Here is an 18,824-nt window from a genome sequence, read left to right on the forward strand (position 1 = left end):
CATAAAAATAGTTCGAATCACATGGTTTGAATCATCCAACTAAATGTCTTCTAAAATTATCTGTCAGGCTACTTTAGGGAAATTAATGATAATTTTTCATGCCATAACCGTAGTAACTAGTACGGTCACAGGGTTAATGTTATTTAGACAGAATGTTGTTGAAATGTCACAATAAAACAACATCACTCAAAAAACAAAAAACAAAAAATAGTGAGAGCGGCAAGGACGCATTCAGCAAGGCTTGGCTTTTTTCATCAGTAACTTATCAATCCCAAGTTCTTCAGCCAGGGTAGGACCTCTTCTAATCCTTCCTTCAGACTTCTGGGTTTATAATCCAGCTCTACTTTCGCCTTCTCACACGAATATGCCCACTGATGTCTTAAAACATACACCGTCTGCTCCAACATTGACCCAAAAGGAAATAGTAAGCCATCAGTATATGAACAAAAGAAAGAAAACAAGGAAAGCAAATCCAGTTTCTTTCCGAGGAAGAACAAACAGTGCATGAACTTCTAAAGGCGGACGTAAGTAACTCTTAATCAATATCTGATCTAATGCCAATATTGAATAACAACTCTACTAGGCAATTCTCAAAATGCTGTGCCATGTAAAGAGCAGAACACAGTTGCAAAACTACAAAGCATACCGGGGGGCTGATCAGAGGTAGCTTTCCAAAAATCCGTGAGAAAATAACTGAAACCCATCCGTACGCCTCAATCAACCAGAGGGGGATGTTAAATGCAGGCCTCTTTGTTTCGGTGATGATAGCAGCTATATCAAAAACATGCTTGAACGACGCATTTTCTCCGGTTAGTAGATATCTCTCACCTGCTTGACCTTTGTTCATTGCTGCAATGTGTCCTTCCACAACATCGTCTATATGGCAAAAGGAATATTTATCAAGTCCGCGGCCTATATAACCAGGTAGCCGCCCATTAAAGCGTTCGATAATCTGGAAGAAAACAAAATCCTTTAATCTATTAGTAAGACAACTAGTGGCCATGGATCATTTTGGTATATCTACAATCATAGCGAGAACTTCTCACTTGGAGAAAACCAATATTGAAAGATATTCTGTTCAAGACGGACGCCTAACCATCTAAATTTGTCCCTTCATAGTCATAGCTGTTATGTAATGGAGTCACAGCATTCACTAATGAGTTGTGTAAACAGAAAATATAAGTCAAAACATATCAACCAGCCCTCAGATGGTAAACATAAAGGGGAGATTCTACAACGTGGTGCCCCTACTTTAGGGGCGATTCCCATCATACAATTTAAGTCATATGGTCTCTATGAAGTAGGTGTAAGAATTCTCTCAAAGTATCCAACTCCATATAATATGCATCGTTCGATTTAAATCTTACGACCACAATCAATTGCGCTATTGAACATGTAAGTGGGGGATCTTACTGTAGAATCGCCCAACATAATGGATTAAAGAGAACGTGTGTCTTTATGAAGACCGTGGTTCATACTAGAAACCACCTATCAAGACCATGGTTCATACTAGATACCACCTCATTAGTCTCGGTACTAGTCTTGTCTATTTGCAATATCACAAATTTAATGATCTCGTTCCATTAACGAATTGATTTTTTGACGTTTCAAGACCAAAAAGGAGCAATTATCAAGACATCTAGATTGAATTGACCCCTTCGTTCAACAGGCAACCAAAAATGAAGAACAGAAACAAGAATATATACCAGCCGAGCAACTATATTCCCCGCCGTGACTTTGCCCGGGCCGTAGATAACTCCGGGATAAACAACCACCACTGGCAACCCCTCCGTGGCAGCTCGTAACGCAATCTTATCCGCGGCAACCTTCGATCGCTCGTACTCCGTGCAGAAAAACTCTTCTTGATGGACCTGTGATCACAAATTCAAAGCAAATAAATTCATCAACTAATCTTTTTCTATTTCGGAAAGCAGAAGTTGTAACCAAATCCAAAACTTGTAATGTACTTGAGTCTCGTCCGCGACTGAGCCATCGGTTGGTCCCAGAGCAAAAAACGACGACGTATAGACGACCTTCTCTATCGTCTTCGTTTCTCTAACCGCTCGCAACACGTTCTCCAATCCTCCTACATTGACCTAGTTAACAGAATCAAGAAATTCAACACCGCGATTCCAATCTTGCTCTCCGACAACTTAGGAAAAACCAAAATCAAAGTTAAAAAATTAGATTTTTGAGGTGTTACGGAGAAGAACTTGGAAGAGTCTGGAAGCCAGGTCTCGACAAGGGCGGCGGCGTGGAAGATGACGTGGCAGCCGGAGAAGGCAAGTGAAAGAGACGAGTAATCGGTGACATCTCCATAAACGATCTCTAAGGCGGCGTCGTCGGATCCGTCGGCGGAGCGCGGAGGCAGGAAGGAGAGGTCGCTGGTCGGCCGAACCAAGGCGCGAACGGAGTGTCCGTTTCGCAGGAGGGCGAGACAAAGCCTACCACCCAAGTAACCTGACGCGCCGGTTACCAGTATCTTCTTCATCTCTCCTCTCTCTCTCTCTAGCTAATTGGTATTTTTCAGTCGGAGCTATTATAAATGTATATGATTCGAGCCAAATTTCTAGTTTTGTTATTGTTATTTTGTAGTTTGACTTCTTTCTCAAGTGATCTCAACTTTGCAAATGGATATAGATCCCTTTTTTTCCGGCAAATCAAATCTTCAGGAGATTTGTAAAATTCCGACAATGAGATTGAATTTTTAGTCAAAGGGCTTCCTGATTTTAACAGTACAAGTGAAAAGCATCAGCTTTAACCAGCATTATTTTTTGTTGGACAAACTTTTATTTCATAGTGTCATGAATACGAATTAATATAAGCCCGGGAGATGAGTTTTTTTTTTTTTTTTTTCCCAAATTTACAATATCCTCTTTATTCTCAACAGTCAATACAACAACGATCGGCAACAAAAAAGAACTCAAACTCCTTTCAGTGAAGTCACTGTACATTTCATCTCAGACATGGAAGTCATCAACACAATCCAACCATTCATCAGTATCAGCCTTATTGCAGAGAAAACAAGGTTTCAGCGTCTTCTTTTAGGGTTATTAGTTGTTAAGCTTATAATCTGGAGCGGCGTATGCATTTGATGGGATTAAAATGGGTGTGCCTTCTTGTAGAAGTATATGGGCGCCTACTTAAAGAATCAGATGCCTTGATATCCCAATCTTCAACGTTCTTGGGTACGCAGACATCAAACAGGATCTGGCCAAGAATGCCGTGAGCGCTAATGCTCGGTGGGTTCGGGAGGTGGATTAGACCTTCTCTTTGCTGGCCTTGTACGAACCCGACATCTCTGCCTTCATAATACTGCATTGAGCTGGGTAAGAACTCGTCGCTGGGTGCTAGAGTAATCCCTCGGAAGCCGTCTGAGCTCGCTGCAGCTTTTCTTAGTGCATGAATTGGCTCGATTATCTCGTCATGTGTCGTCTCTAGATCACTGGGTCTATTTCCTTCAAGTTTCTGTGATCTTTGAGAATAAATTCCTGATGCTTTACCAAGGAGCTCTGTCACTGCAGCCTCGTAGTCAATCCGGTAATGCCTGTAGTGGCCTGCGGCAAAATTAAAGCAACTTAAAAGGAGAAAGAAAAAGAACTTGATTATGACAACTTGGTAGTCGTGTTTATATCCAGACTCCGGAGAGTACTTTTTTTTTTTTTTTTGAAACTCAGAGTAGTTGCCAAACTAGTAAAATAAAATTGTCTCCGAGCAAGTTCTAGACAAGTCCCACCAGCCTAAAACAAGTAAAAGGAAGCTTCACCAACTTAATTGTCTAAGAAATAATTGAAGAACGTTTAAAGTCAAGGAGCAGACCTACGTGAGGAGAGCCATTCCATTTTACCAATTTAACATCGGCCCCGAGTTCTTGTAGTCGTTGAACAAAATTGCAGATGACTTGGTACGGAGCAAGATCATCATTTTCTGAACATAAAATAAGATATGGGGCCTTCATGCCCTGCACAAAATTGCAGTAGAAAATGGAAAACATTATAAAAGTGCAATTATTGAGGAGCGGTAAACAATGACAGAATAATGGAAAAGGGAAGACATTATAAAAGTACAATCATTGAATGGCAATGAATATATACAGTTACTTACAACAGAGGAGTAAAGAGTCTGCCAATACTCAGCACGCTGTTGTTCAAATCTGTTAAGGAAAAGGGCATCAAGACTAGATGATATTCCATGAGCTAACCAAGATACTACTCTTGGTGGTTGGGACATTTTCATGACAGATGGGTGAAGAATAAATTTAGTCCCCAGATCACTGGTAAAATCCACTGGACTTGAATCATATATGTGGCCACAGATACAGTCTTTAACCAATCGGCAATCATCCTTCACCCAAAAACAAAAATAAAAGGTAGAGAAGATCAGGCTAAAAAACTAGTGCAAATATGCAGCAACTTCTAAAGTATATTGCTCATGAGACATCCATATAAGAACCAACAACTTATTGGAAAGTAAAAACTAAGCATATTACATAATAATTGACTGCCCTTGAAAAGAAAACACTACCAGATTGAGTTGTGCTTCACCATGCCCCTCGATTATCTGCAAAGGGGAGAAAAAAAAAAGCGCAGTCATTTAAACCTTTTTGAAACGCTGTATGCTACATAACCCTGAACAATAAAGAATACGCTCAGAATACAGAAGGGCATTGCTCGGAGAAATTTACCTGAAGAACCTTGAACATACATGCTTTTGGACCCCCAGAAAACGATGCAAAGACTACTGGGCACGGCTTAATTTTGAGCTCCTGCCAAAATCAAAATAACACATTTGCGAGTAAGCCCATGTTATGAATTAAATCTCAAAATAAGTCGTTTATTTTAGTCTAATTTTGTTGCGCAAACAGATTTTACAACTTTGCCGTTAGTTTAGTAGTTTAGTTGATCCAATCTGAATAAGTATTCATCCACTGTAAGTTAAAGAACCAGATTTTTTTATTATTATTTTTTATACTGACCTCAACGAGCTCATTTAAAAGATCAGCTGCCAGTGCTGTTGCCTTCTCGGGAAAGAACCTGCGCATATTATATTTAAGATATAATGTGACATAATCTAAAGCAACTATTAATTGTCTGATTTTAATCCATCTATAAAAATCAGCCGTTATTGCGGTTACCATATCATCGTTAAGATATAATGTTGACCATAATAATACCAAAAAGATAAAAAGATTGAGAACCGAAACTCAAAAAACTCAAAACCAAAAGAAACGTGAAAAGAAAAAGGAAATCTTGAGAGAAAACACGGAAGAAATCTTTCAATTGGAACTGACATATTGAGAAATTGAGAGTGGCAGACGAGGGAATTCCATCCGAGAGAGGAGTAGAGCTGAACATAGCTCTTCAACTGCCGTTCGTGGCTCGACATCCATGCGAAAACCACCACAATCCCTTCAACTTTCCCAGCTCTCTCCTTTCTTCCCCAGTAATACCTTCCTCCGAAACCCCACATCTCCTTCTTCCCCAAAGTCAATTTCCGATTCCAACAATAATTTTGCCCAATTATGCGTCTTCCGATCCCAGAAAGGAAGAATCAAAACGAAAATTACTTCGACGAAAACGATTTAGCCGCAAGAAATCTTGGGAATTTGCGGAAAGTGGAGAGACAGATTTCGGATTAAGTCAATGGAGATGGTGGAAAGAGAGGCAATTATATGTTTTTCTGTCCGTTTATGTGATTTTTGCAGCCATTTTTTTCTTTTCATCTTTTTTTTTTTCGAGTTAGAATATGCCAATATGGGGATTGGGGAGTGGTCCGGTCAATTTCCTGCCTTGGATTCCCTGCAGTCAAGTCTAGCATCTTATCCCGTATATACCATTTTTCGCCTCAAAGTGCGTGCCACGTTCTCTCCCTCGATTTTTAAAGTACTAAATCGCCCCTAATATGATATCTAGATCACCAAAGCACCATTATAGTAATCGTGTCGCTATATTATTGGATGAGCTTCATAGCCAATTGCCTTAAACGAAAGACCTTAAGCACATGCGAGTTAAACGCAATAAATTATTTTTTCATGCTCTGGATGTGATGCGGCCGTTAGTAGATTATCATTGTTCTAATCCTATGTATTTTGGGTAAACTTTGCCGCCTTTGAAATCTTTTTCTTTTTGACAAAAAAAAGAAAAGAAAGAAATGAAACTTTTGGGTCTCGTTCACTTCGCGGATTCGAGTTTTCAATTCGAGTTGAGATGTTACATTTTTTAAAAATTTTTTACTGTAAAAATCTAAAACTAAAAACTCGAATCGGTGAAATGAACGAGGCATTGACTTCACCTCAACAATTATTATGTTAAACACTGCGCTAATACAAGCGTGCTACGGAAAATCAGAAACCCCATGTAATTATGTTGTTAATTTCTATTTTATTTTTTGTTTTTGGTGAATCATGAAGGTGATGTTTGATTGATAGGTTCAAAATTATAGTTCATAATTCTAATTTTTTAATTTTAAATTTTTTATGAAAAAAAATACTGTAACAGAATTAAGACCTGTGATCTTAAACCAAACAAAACTCTTAAAACAAACGTCTCCGAAGATTTCTTAAACTAATTAAGTAGTTATCCTTTAGCTTGACCAGCCCAGATCCATCTAGTAGGTCTAACACCACAAGTTTACAATTATTTTTGTGCTTAATGACCATAGCGTAGACTCTAAAAACATACATCATGCTGAATTGAAATGGGGAAAAAAAGATGCAAGAAAATGTGGACACGCTAATTAATAGTGTACTAAAATTTATCTAACAATGACATGGATATGTTTGCTAGGAAAACAAATTGGAAAGCAAAGCACAGAAGTTGACCTTCAATCCACCAAACATCATATCTTATCCATATATTACGAATATTGAACAGTAAATGGAATACCCCCACTTACCCCAAATCACTCCAGAGGCCAGCCGACATTTTTCCCTTTTTTTCGTGAAAATTTGTGTTATAAGATGTAATAACAATCCTTTTCTATGAACCACATTTCTAAACCACCAAAATTAAGAAATTTTAATATGACAAATTAATTAACTTATGGAAATATGTTGTACTTATAGGTCAGTTTTTTATTGTTGTCCTACTAAAGAAGGGTTATTAGCACAAATAGTCACCAACCTATTTAGTAAGTGATAGTTTAGTTCTTAACATTTTTTTTGACAAATCGATCCCTAACCTTTTAAAACAGGTGCAATGTGATCATTGTCAAGATCCGTCTAAAAGTTAACGGGAGAAGGTACATGACCGCCTACGTGACCCATTAAGTTGGGGTATATGTGTAAAAACACATCCTTAGTCGAATTGGGGCAAATTGGGGCTCAAGACGATGCCGACGATGGTGCCGGAGAAGATTAGAGAGGACTGGTGAAGCTCGGGGCCGCCTGCGAGGGCTCTCACTTTGGGATGATGCACCACTCTCTGACAAACGGTGTTGAACACGTGAATGGAGGGAAAAACGGCACTGAACAGAGGTGAGTGTCATCGCCGCTGTCATGAGTTTGAGCTTCTTCTCCTCGTCGGGCACCATCGTCGCTGGGCATATTTCGGCGCTGCACGGCTTTAGACGCAGACAACGATGGAGATATTTCCGATAGTAGTAGAGGAGATGAGGATGGGTTACGATGGCCACTGTGGTTGGTGCGAACGTCGTCACTGTCGCGTTGGTTATCTTCTTCACGTTGGCTTTCGCCTCCTCAACCCTGCTCGTCGATGTTCGTGATGTGGGCTCAATTTTGGTAGTTCATTGGGCAAGATTGATCTGAGTTCGTCAAAATTTTGAATGTTGTCGTTAGTTCGATTGAGAGATTGATGAATCTCTTCAGGATAGGCATCAACTGTGGACTGTTTGGCTTTGAAATCAAGGGGTATCGACCTCAATTCCAAAATCGGGCTTGTTTGGTGAGTGTAGATCTAAGTTTGTTCATTGTTTTAGTTAGCTTTGTTGGATTCGTGTGTTGATGAGTATGGGTGACTGTAATGATGGTGGTGATGAGAAGAGTTATGGTGGTGTTCGGAAAAGGATGGTGGTGGAGATGGTGAACGGTGGATGTTGGGTTGATGATGGTTGTTGTGGTCTTGGTGACGGTGGCCGTAATGGTGGTGGTGGTTTGGTGGAGATGATGGTGGGTGATGAATTTGTTTTCTTTTTGGGCATTTCAGTCATTTTAGTGAAAAAGATGGTCACGTGATGGGTCAGGTGCCTTCTCCTGTTAGCTTTTGGACGGATCTTGACGGAAATGACCATATTGCACTTGTTTTAAAAAGTTGGGGATCGATTTACCAAAAAAAAAAATTTTTAGGGACTAAACTGTCACTTACTACATAAGTTGGGGACCATTTGTGCCGATAATCCTATCAAAAAATTACTAATTAGTTCCACACTAGTGTACAGAGGACTCGATCAAACAGGTGCATCAATTACAAAGGAATTTGGTCCTTTTATGCTTCAGAGAAACCTGGGCCTTGGGGGGGTTATGTGGACTTACAATTATGCTTCCAGGAGGCGAGTGGTATCAAGAGATACAGAGGGACTAAACACTATTGACCAATCTCCAGTAAAAGTTTTCTGAGTGCTTCAGCAGTGAGAGGGATGTACAAACAATCTTGCCCATCAGAATGCCTTCTGGTCTTGACCAGCTCATGATCATTGAATTCCGTCAAATGGAAGTTGAGCGTAACCTGGTTGCTCGCCAGGAACCACTCTCGACAGGTGGTGTACAAATTATCGAATGGCATTCCTAGGCAACATTGTTAGGTTCTAATGCATGAAAATAATACTCCGTGATATGAAATGAACTATACGAAGAATAAATGCTGCATAAGATGTGCAGATAACGTACCTTCTTCATCGGGATGAGACAGTTGATATTCTGCAAGAACTCTGAAAACACTCTGTGCATTTGGCGTCAAACTCAGTAAAACAAGCGCTGCATTTTTGGCACTTTGGGTGGTATTGTCATTTGCAAGAATCAAAGGAATATGTGTTCCTTCAACCTTGTATGCTGCAAACGTAGGAACATGATACCATCCCCAATTGAACTGTGTGTGAACCATCTTCTTGTTCCACACTAATGACATATAGAACAGTCTTATCAGATACAGAAAATACTTTGAATTAATGCTATTCCCAATGATGAAACATTATGAACAGCTGATGGTTTTAACCAACAATCGATGATGGTTTCCATTTTATATTGAACAGATGCAAACTAAAGTGCAAATGTCTCTGCAGCTAGCTTGAACACTTTCTACAATATGATAAATGTTAGAGGGTGTACTTACAAAGAGGTGCATTCACAATGGTCAACAGAGGCAACAATACGAATATGGGAAGCTAAGCGTGCAAGAATCTGTTGAGTCTCAGAGTCTCTTAACCCAGGCCCATCGATGTTGTGAACAATGATGCATATAAAACAATCATTCTCCTCCACCTGTGGCCCATCCAAAAATTCAAGAAGATCATCCACTGATTTAGAATTGAAAGGCTGATGACCTTTTGGCATGTTTCCTGAAGTATTCCTCCGTTAGTTCTTCAACTGATCACAGAGAATTTCAGCCAAGGCTACCAATTAAGCAGCCAAATCGGCAAGCACAACAGAGAATACAAAGTAAGGGATCATATGAATGAACCCCAACAAAGTCCAGTGTACAACTAAAGCCAAAAAAAGCTAAAACATGAGTAACTTTATTACCACTTCTATTTATACGAAAGCACTCTCCCCTCCCCATAAAGGATAATAACCGAACAATATCCTCTATAATAACGCCTTCTTCGCCCATCGTTGAGCATTTCTTAACCGCTTGAACTACACGGACAGCATCAACTTCAGCCACACTGATGGAGAACCCCCGCTCTTGTGCGAAAATAAGGCCTTCCCGAAGGGCCATGCATTGGGCTAAAAACGGTGAGAAAGATCCTGCAATCCTCTTCGCCATACAAGCACAGACTATTCCTTCCCCATACCTGATGACAGCGCCTATTCTAATGGAGTTCGTACCCTCTCGAACTGACGCATCAGTATTAAGCTTGAAAAGTCCAGCCACCGGAAGTTTCTAGTGTACTTCACTAACAGGTACCGTAGTCCGATGTTTGGCCGCCGGATCCCAACAGCTCTGAAACTCAACAATTGTCCGCCCAATTAGATGTGACTTTTTATGAGAATTTTTTATTATAATAAAACTAGAATTAAAAACTTAAATCGGTGAAATGAATAAGACATCCGTCTTGAAAATTAGAATATTTACTAATAATAAAATAAGAGATTTATGTCTCGTTCATTTTATCGATTTGAGGTTTCAGTTTTAGGTTTTACAGTTAAAAATTCTTAAAAAAATATCATAATTACTTTTTTTCTTACAGTTAAAAGCTCTTAAAAAATGTTATATCTCAACTCGAATTGAAAACACAAATCTACAAAGCGAACGAGACCTTATTGTTTATTAAAAAAACATAGATTATTTTAAAAAAACATAGATTTATTGACCATGTTTAGAATTGATCTCGTTTTTACTTTTTACGTTTTTCGAGAAAGAAAAAATAAAAACGTTTTTTAAACGGCATTTGGCGCAATGAAGATAAAAAAATAAAAATGAAAAATGACTTTTAGTTGTTTTTCATTTTTCATTTTTATTTTCTCCTCTCTCGAGCACATAGAGAGAAAGAGAGACATTAATTGGTTTTTTACAATGAAAACAATCTCTTGATAAAACTACTAAACGCATTTTAAAAAATGATTTCTGGCTGAGATTGAAAACATTTTCATTTTCATACAAAAAATAAAATCATTTTGAAACGAATTCTAAATGCGCCCATTATATTTGCCTTCTTCATGGTGCGGCAGTTAAATAGAACACTGATGGACAGTGATAGGTAAGAATTTTTGTGAGGGAAGACTAATTTTAACCGCGCTAAGATACTGCAAATAGTCTTAGATGAGATTTTTTATCTTAAATATATTGTATAACAGTCAAATTATTCAGGTTATTGAAGATAATTTTCTCAATATACACAAATAAAGCATCATTGATCAATTGATCTCCGATTCAATTGCATCTCAATTCTTTAAAATATTCATAGCAAAAAAAAAAACTTCTCTATAGTAGTAACAACAACAAGTAGAGTTAATACTAATATTACAAGTAGATAAACTAATAGATGTGTATTGTTTATTTTTAGTTATAAAAGAATTTTAAAATTAAGATTAGTAGTATTTTCTAAAAAGGTAATATTCTTAAAGGTATTTTTTTTAGAAAGTAATATTTTTAAAATTTTTGAAGGTTTTAAGATTATATTTTTAATCTTTTAGGGGGCTATATCTAATTTTCTATAACACAACTATATTTATAAATAGGTTAAAAACGAAAAGAGAAAAAATTGAGGGGGGTAAAACCAAAATAAAAAAAAGTTGAGGGGGGCTTAAGCTCTCCTGGCATTGGTTGCCTCCGTCCCTGTCGCGGTGCAAGTAAAATGCCCTTTGAAGGTCTATCTTATTAATTATTATAATGCTCCTACTCTCACAGTACTTTTTTTTTTTTTTAAGAACTGGTTTTATTAACAATTTTTTTTATTGAGTCAAAAAAGTTCAAAAAAAAAATTTGTGCATTTATTTTAAGAATATTACTGATAAATAAAAAGTTATTTTTATATATTCATTCAATAAAAAATTTAATAAAATAACTTGATTTATGGATTAGTCGGACATTTCTTTTTTGTAATGGCTGCAAAATATTTTTTTTAGTGATTCCAATCTTTTATGATTATAACTCATTTTGTTATAACTAATATTTATATGTTGGCTTATAAATCGTTTTTTGCTGTCTTTTGAAATTTTTTATATTTGATTTATGGTTGTGTTTGTTCTTTTAGTTAGATCTTGTACTTTTTTATTAATAAAAAATTTATCCAATTTTTAGTTTGATTTGATGCAATATAATGCCTCAATAAAAATTAGAGATGCAACAATGGGTTAGGGTCTGTGGGCTAGTCCAGGCCCATCCTGACACAGTGATAGTCCGTCACTGTTCAAGACACGGCTCAGCTCATAAATATTGGTGGGTTGGGCTAGACCAACATATATCAGTCCATGGATCGACCATGCACAATCCATGAAAAATCATGAGCTTTGTCGGGTTTGGGCCGGGCTGGGCCGGCCTGTCTAGGCTGATGATGAGCCGGCCCAGCCCCGTCTAGGCCCATAATATATTTATTTTTTTTCTTTTTTTTAGTAATTTTGTAAACATCTTATGTATAATTATTGTGATTGTACTTTTTTTTCTTACCAGGGTTTTATCTCACTGGGTTTTCCTTAAAAATATTTTTATTTAATGAGGCAATCATAAATAAAATATTCATTTTCATATTTCCATTGATTATTCAAACTTTTATATTTGTTAACTTGTTTAAAAATTCAAAAATAAAAAATAAAAAGTTAAAAAATTATATGTTTAGATGAGCTGGTACATCTAAACTCATGATGGGTCATGAATGACTCATTCAAGGCCCATGGCATGGCCCATCATGACTCACGGCATGACCAAGCTTAGCCCACGTAAAATTAACCCATGGTGTGGGCTGAGCTAAAGTAATTCTTATATAGGCCGGCCCGGTCCAGCCCATAAAATTTGTAGACTGGGCCGGCCCAACTCATGTCCCGCATGGGCCTAAGGAGACGGGCCGGGCTTGCACTCTAATAAAAATACATACCATCCAAACATCTCTTCGATTGCCGCCATTAGATTAGAATCAAACAACTTACAAAACTTGTTCCGCCAATGCACTATTTTAAGGGGATGCAAAGTAAGGAAACCCTTATTATCTATCTTACATCACTTTTTATCATTTTATGGAACGCTTTTTATAATTTACACTAAAAACAACCATTATGTAGTTTATGAGGTTCAAAAAAAAATTTTGAAAAACGCACAATAAAATCGTTAAAACTTAAAATACCGCTGCTTATTTAGCAATGAAATCGTCGGATTAAATTAAATAGGCAGGCGTGTGGCCCATGTTGTGTCCGCATGAGACTCGGGTCAGGTTGGACAGAGGTTATAAACACGAAAGTCTTTTCAAATCCTAGTCTATCCGGTTTGATCACCTATTTTAATAGTAATTATATATTTACGGAAATAGTAGAAAATAAGTTAATATAAAAAGTTTAAGAAAGTATATAGGTTAATTTTTAGTTATAAAAATTAATAGATCATAACTTGTTAAGTTATGGTTCATAATCAGATAAATTATGGACAAACTTGTCAAATTATGGTTCATAGCTAGACAAGTTATGGATAAAAATAGGCCATAACTTGTCAAGTTATGGTTCATAACCAGACAAGTTACTAGACAAGTTATGGACAAAAATAGTAATTTGGCCTATTTATTAACTTATGTAAACTATTGGCCTATTAATTTTAATTCATCTCAAATCTTTACTTATTTTCCTCTTTCTCCCTATTTACATCTACCAAATTTATTAAGGCCCCCAACAATTTATAATTTATAATTATTATAAATTTATCCGGCATTAAAATTACATTAAAAGCTATTAACATACCACCACATTAATTATAAATGAAAAGAATATTTTTTCAAAAAAATAAAAGAGTATACACGCAATTTAACTATAATTAGAAAGTATTTTTCAAATGAATATAAAAGTGGGAAATGAGAAAAATACCACTTAGAGTGTATACGTCTAAATTATTATTTCGTATTCTTAATCAATATTCATTTTAGTCAAATAACTATATTGGTCGAAGTAGTATTAATCAAGAATAAAGTGTAAAAATTTAAATTAATACGCTCTATAAGTAAGTTCATCAATTTACCCCTAAACTTGTGAACTTTGCATCTCTAGTTGGAAGTTAAGCGCGTTTATGGCAAATTTTATTTACCATGTGTCATTGGTCAAATATGCAGTTTTTTCCTTCTAACTATGAGACATTTGTTCTCAAAATTTCATGTCGTTTGATGAATAAAACATTGTTGATTTTGAAATTTGATGTGGGTAATATATATGTCGTTTTTTAATTTTTTAATTTTATTATTATTATTTTGTAGTGGAGAGTCCCTAACAGTCTTCAAATTTTGTTGTCGTTTATTTGTCAAGCACGAGATGCTATTACGTTATCATTTTATTGTTTGATATAAAACGTCATATCGTTCTTTTTCGAATATTTGCCATCATTCAAATTTCAACCGTGTCACGGTATTATCCTGAAGCGACATGTCGTGTGCAGACTAGCGCTAACCAAAACAACATAAATAAAAAATATTAATTAAAAAAAACTATGATTTCATAGTGACGGGTGCTTTTTTATTTTTTATTTTTATTTTTTTGCTGAAAGGTTACCTGTTTAAATGAAAAACATGGGCCAAATCTAAAAATTAGGAACTATTTAATCAAGGTACTCACTCAAGGACAACGCTTAGCTCTTCTTTTTTTTTTTTCTTTTTTTTTTCCCGACTATATTGTCTAAACTCTTCATTATCGCCCTAGGCCATCTAATCTCCATTGCTGCATTTTCAAGCATCATTGACCTTCAACCTTAAATCAGAAGACACATCACGGACACATGCCGAAGAAAAGTGGACAGTAGTAGGAATTGAGGTAACGGATGAAGGGGAAAAAAAAAGTGGGTCTAAATTTTTATTCTTTATTTTTATGTCTCGTTTATTTCACTGATTTCACTTTTTAGTTTTAGATTTATACAGTTAAAAGCTCTCAAAAAATATTACATCTAACTTTTTTTATTGCAGTAAAAAACTCTAAAAAAAATATCATATCTCAGCTCGAATTGAAAACTCAAATCCACGGAGCGAATGAGATCTCAATTAATACTATTTTAATTAATATAATAATTAATTAAAATGATATTAATCAAGAATAAAAAGTAAAAATCAAGATTCGTACAATTTAAAAGAGTATTTGTCTCTTTTTTTTTTTTTTTAAAAGGAACTGAGATGGGTGCTACCATGATAATAATAGGGAGAAAGAGGGAAATAGGCTAAGACTTGAGATGAATTAAAATTAATAGGCCAATAGTTTACATAAGTTAATAAACAGGCCAAATTACTGTTTTTGTCCATAACTTGTCTGGTTATGAACCATAACTTGACAAGTTATTGTCCATAACTTATCTGGTTATGGACTCTAACTTGATAAGTTTGTCCATAACTTATCTAGTTATGAACCATAACTTGACAAATTATGACTTATTAATTTCTATAACTAAAAATTAACTTATATACTTTCTTAAATTTTTCATATTGACCTATTTTCTACTATTTCCCATAATAATATATGTATTTATGTCTAGAAAGAAGAAAGTTAGGGAGTAGCCTTCTTCAAAGAATTTGGTAAAATCGTTCAGTAATAATGTTTCATTTTGTTGGGTATGTGAAGCTTTGTTTTTGGTTTGAGCCCAAGGCCCAAGTCTCTCCTATTGGCATTAGGTGCGTTGCTTTGTTTTCTGAAGCTTCTCTCGTAACTTAGCTTACCGACTAAGTTTTGGAAGCATATAAATATGCTTATGGACGTGAGAGAAAAGATAGAGCCGCAACCGCAGTGTTAATTCCCTATTGATATACAATTTTCTCTTTTTTTGTTTTTAGTGAGATTTAATCAAAAAATTTAATTTTTTAAGTCATATTTTTTTGAGTGAAAAACTTAAAAAAGATAACTCGAGTTATAATTTTATTTGAGTTCATGTTCTTTTAAATTTAAACTCGAGTTTAAATTCAAGTTTAGGATTAAAACTCGAGTTCAAGTTTCCTCTTCAACTCGAGTTCAGAAACTCGAACTCAAATTAAGGAACAATATTTTTTCTATTCTTAAAAATGCTATAACTTTTTCGTTTTAATTCTGATTGAGATGATTTTTTTTATGCGTTGACAACGAAAAGACGAATAAAACCCGACCCATATACCCTATTAAAATTTTTCATCAACATTGAGTTTTTATTAAAATACTATCTAAATACAAATTCAAGTTTTGACTCACTCAAACACAAACTCAAAAAGATTCTTATCTCAAACCATAACTCAAATGTACACAACCAAACACAAACTCAAGTTACAAGTTCAACTCAAGTTATAACTCAAATTCAACTCAAGAATTATACTCAAGTTAAACTCCAAAAGAACAAGCCCTTAGTATTTGATATTTTTGCTTTTGGGTTGAGAGATTTTAGGTGTATTCGGGATTTGAGTGGTGAGAGATATTTGACAAATTTTTGTAATCTCTTTTGGTTATAGTGGAATTTCTTCGCCGTTTCTGTTCATGGACGTAGGCCAAAAGCTGAACTACGTTAAATCCTTTTGTCTCTTGGATTTTTCTGTTATTTATATTTTGTTTTGAATCTGTTTAATTTGACGTTTGGCACAACTACTGGTATCATAGCTTTAGTTTATTAGTCAAATTATTTTGGGATTTATGACCTCCACAATGACGACAAAGTATGAAATTATAAAATTCGACGGGAAGAATGATTTAAGTCTTTGGCGTGTCAAGATGCGAGCCCTAATAGTTTAGCAAGTTTTGTTTAAGGCGCTAAACGGCAAGGAAGCTTTACTGGCAACGTTGTTAGATGATGCGAAAAAAGACCTCTTAGAAAGGGCACACAGTGTTATTCAGCTGTCATTGGCAAACGAGGTGTTGCGTGAGGTTATTGACGAGACTACTGCTGTTGGGTTGTGGCTTAAGCTTGAAAGTCTGTATATGACTAAGTCTCTCACCAATCGGCTCTATCTGAAACAGCCTTTGTACACTCTTCGCATTTCAGAAGGTACATCTATTCAAAGTCATCTTGATAAATTTAATAGAATTATTCTAGATTTGAAGAATATTGATATGAAAATTGATGATGAGGATCAGGCATTAATTTTGTTGTGTTCTTACCTCATTCGTATGAACACTTTGTTGATACTATGTTATATGTTAGAGACACTATTTCTTTGAAAGATGTTAAGGCGTCTTTAAATTCTAAAGAACTGAAGAAAAAAGGTGTCTAAAAATTGAGATGAAAATTAATCAAGTGCATTGGTTGTTAGAGGTAGAGGAATTGAAAAAGGCAAAAGCAAAAATAGAGAAAAGTCTAAAAATAGAAAAGGCAACTGCAACTATTGTCGCCAACCGGGGGGAAAGTTGATTGCCTAAAGCTCAAGAAAAATAAGGAAACTGGTGAAGAAGCATCATCTAATATTGTTGAGTATCTTGAAGATGATGATTATATCCTATATGTGTCTGGTGATTGTGTAGGTAATTCTTGGATTATTGATTCTGGATGTTCTCAACATATGTGCCCTAATAGAGATTGGTTTATTGACTATTAGTTTATTGATGTAGGTGTTATCTTTATGGGGAATGATATGTCCTATTGAGTTGTTGGTATTGGAATAGTCAAAATTAAGATGTTTGATGGCAGAGTTACGACTTTGACTAATGTTAGACATGTGCCAGATTTGAAGAAAAGTCTTGTTTCTTTGGGGACTCTCGACTCACAAGGTTATAGGTATTTTGCTGAAGGTGGAGTTCTGAGCGTTAGTAAGGAAAATTTTGTGGTGATTAAGGAAGAGTTGTATAATGACATCTATTTTCTATAGAATAGTACAGTTGTTGGTGCTACTGCGGTCTCATCTTGCTTAGATCTAGATTTTAAGATTACTCGCTCATGGCATTTGAATTCGGGTCATGTGAGTGATGTAGGGATGTCAGTTTTGACGTTTGTTGATGACTATGATGGTGTGCAATTTGGTGAGGGTTACGGGTTCTGCGAGAAGAAGATAGTGAGATACCGCACTATTTGAGATTTTCCACAACAGTTGTTAGTCGTAGATAGTATGAATTCAACACTCGTAGGGAAAGCTTGTTGTTTGCTTTCTAAGTTTGGTTTTCCAGCCTGCTATTTGGTTAGATCTCCATCAACTGCATTTGGATTGAAGACTCCGTTTGAGGTACGACTTGGTTGCTCTGTTGATTTTGTTTTTGGTTGTTATGTTTGTGCTCATGTGAATGATGGTAAGCTTGAGTGAATGATGGTAAGCTTGAGCGAATGACAAAAATATTCTTAGGATTTGAGTTTGGGGTGAACGGCCATTGGTTGTGATTTGTTTAGCTAAAGTCACCAAGTTTGATAATTCACAGAGTTGATGATTTTGCCAGTCTATTTGAAGACAAGGAGTTAGTAATTGCATATTAAGATCCAGGTGTTCATGAGCAGGTAGAGCTTGGCAATTTGGTTTATATTGCATTAGTTGTGACATGTTTGGTGATCAAGTTAGTTGCCGTTTGGAAGTTCAGACGTCGCTTGGACTTATTTAGTGTTGCAAATTAGAATTAGCCATACGGGGTTTTGGAGGAGATGGCGGAGAAGTTTCATTATTTGGGCTTGGCTTAATTTTTACCAAGTTGGAGATTGTTAGGTATGTGGCTTTAATTAAGCCCATGAAGCTTTGTTTTGGTTTGGGCCAAAGGCCCGTGTCTCTCCCATTGGCATTAGGTGTCGTTGCTTTGTTTTGTGAAGCATGTTGGTCAAATGTTGAATATTCTCATGTTTTGATGATAACAAATACCATTTATTATGTTATTAATGATTTTATTTTGAGTTGTGTATTTAGGATAATTGATATTATAAATCAACTCAAGAAACATATTGTAGAATACAATGCAATACATTCAAGTTTGAGAAATGCAATTAAATTGAAGAAGGAATTCAAGGCTTGAAGTGTTGAAATACCAAAGATCAATAGCAAGCACACAAAATCAAGCAAGACAAGTTCTAATAGGTTTTTATATCTCCTTAGTCTTGTATTTGATTTTGACT

At 35.8% G+C, this 18,824-nt stretch overlaps 2 protein-coding genes and 1 pseudogene across 2 annotated transcripts; all 3 read right to left on the reverse strand.

The window, feature by feature from the left end:
• Nucleotides 1-30: 30 nt before the first annotated feature.
• On the reverse strand, nucleotides 31-2,639 carry LOC21386905 (putative dihydroflavonol 4-reductase). The gene is made up of 5 exons (XM_010093760.2): nucleotides 2,204-2,639; nucleotides 1,968-2,096; nucleotides 1,707-1,871; nucleotides 647-952; nucleotides 31-395 (listed from the first exon to the last, which is right to left on the reverse strand). Exons 1-5 carry the CDS (start codon nucleotides 2,489-2,491, stop codon nucleotides 255-257), a joined length of 1,029 nt encoding a protein of 342 aa, XP_010092062.1. The 5' UTR covers nucleotides 2,492-2,639; the 3' UTR covers nucleotides 31-254.
• Nucleotides 2,640-2,811: 172 nt separating this feature from the next.
• Nucleotides 2,812-5,709, reverse strand: LOC21386906. The gene is made up of 7 exons (XM_010093761.2): nucleotides 5,291-5,709; nucleotides 4,976-5,033; nucleotides 4,685-4,765; nucleotides 4,525-4,560; nucleotides 4,105-4,344; nucleotides 3,820-3,961; nucleotides 2,812-3,557 (listed from the first exon to the last, which is right to left on the reverse strand). Exons 1-7 carry the CDS (start codon nucleotides 5,467-5,469, stop codon nucleotides 3,067-3,069), a joined length of 1,227 nt encoding a protein of 408 aa, XP_010092063.1. The 5' UTR covers nucleotides 5,470-5,709; the 3' UTR covers nucleotides 2,812-3,066.
• A 2,831-nt stretch (nucleotides 5,710-8,540) lies between these two features.
• On the reverse strand, nucleotides 8,541-9,938 carry LOC21386907 (annotated as a pseudogene).
• Nucleotides 9,939-18,824: the final 8,886 nt, after the last annotated feature.

Source organism: Morus notabilis, unplaced genomic scaffold (assembly GCF_000414095.1).
Source record: "Morus notabilis unplaced genomic scaffold, ASM41409v2 Scaffold2090, whole genome shotgun sequence".
Lineage (NCBI taxonomy): Eukaryota > Viridiplantae > Streptophyta > Magnoliopsida > Rosales > Moraceae > Morus > Morus notabilis.

What these genes read in the sequence shown, in the direction of transcription:
- LOC21386905 (XM_010093760.2), bottom strand. Translation starts at nt 2,491, where the DNA reads ATGAAGAAGATACTGGTAACCGGCGCGTCAGGTTACTTGGGTGGTAGG. An exon ending in ACTCTTCCAAGTTCTTCTCC is followed by an intron (nt 2,097 to 2,203) that starts GTAACACCTCAA and finishes TCTGTTAACTAG; the next exon opens with GTCAATGTAGGAGGATTGGA. An exon ending in TACCTCTGATCAGCCCCCCG is followed by an intron (nt 396 to 646) that starts GTATGCTTTGTA and finishes ATGTTGGAGCAG; the next exon opens with ACGGTGTATGTTTTAAGACA.
- LOC21386906 (XM_010093761.2), bottom strand. Translation starts at nt 5,469, where the DNA reads ATGTGGGGTTTCGGAGGAAGGTATTACTGGGGAAGAAAGGAGAGAGCT. An exon ending in CACTCTCAATTTCTCAATAT is followed by an intron (nt 5,034 to 5,290) that starts GTCAGTTCCAAT and finishes TAATATGCGCAG; the next exon opens with GTTCTTTCCCGAGAAGGCAA. An exon ending in TTTTAAATGAGCTCGTTGAG is followed by an intron (nt 4,766 to 4,975) that starts GTCAGTATAAAA and finishes TGATTTTGGCAG; the next exon opens with GAGCTCAAAATTAAGCCGTG.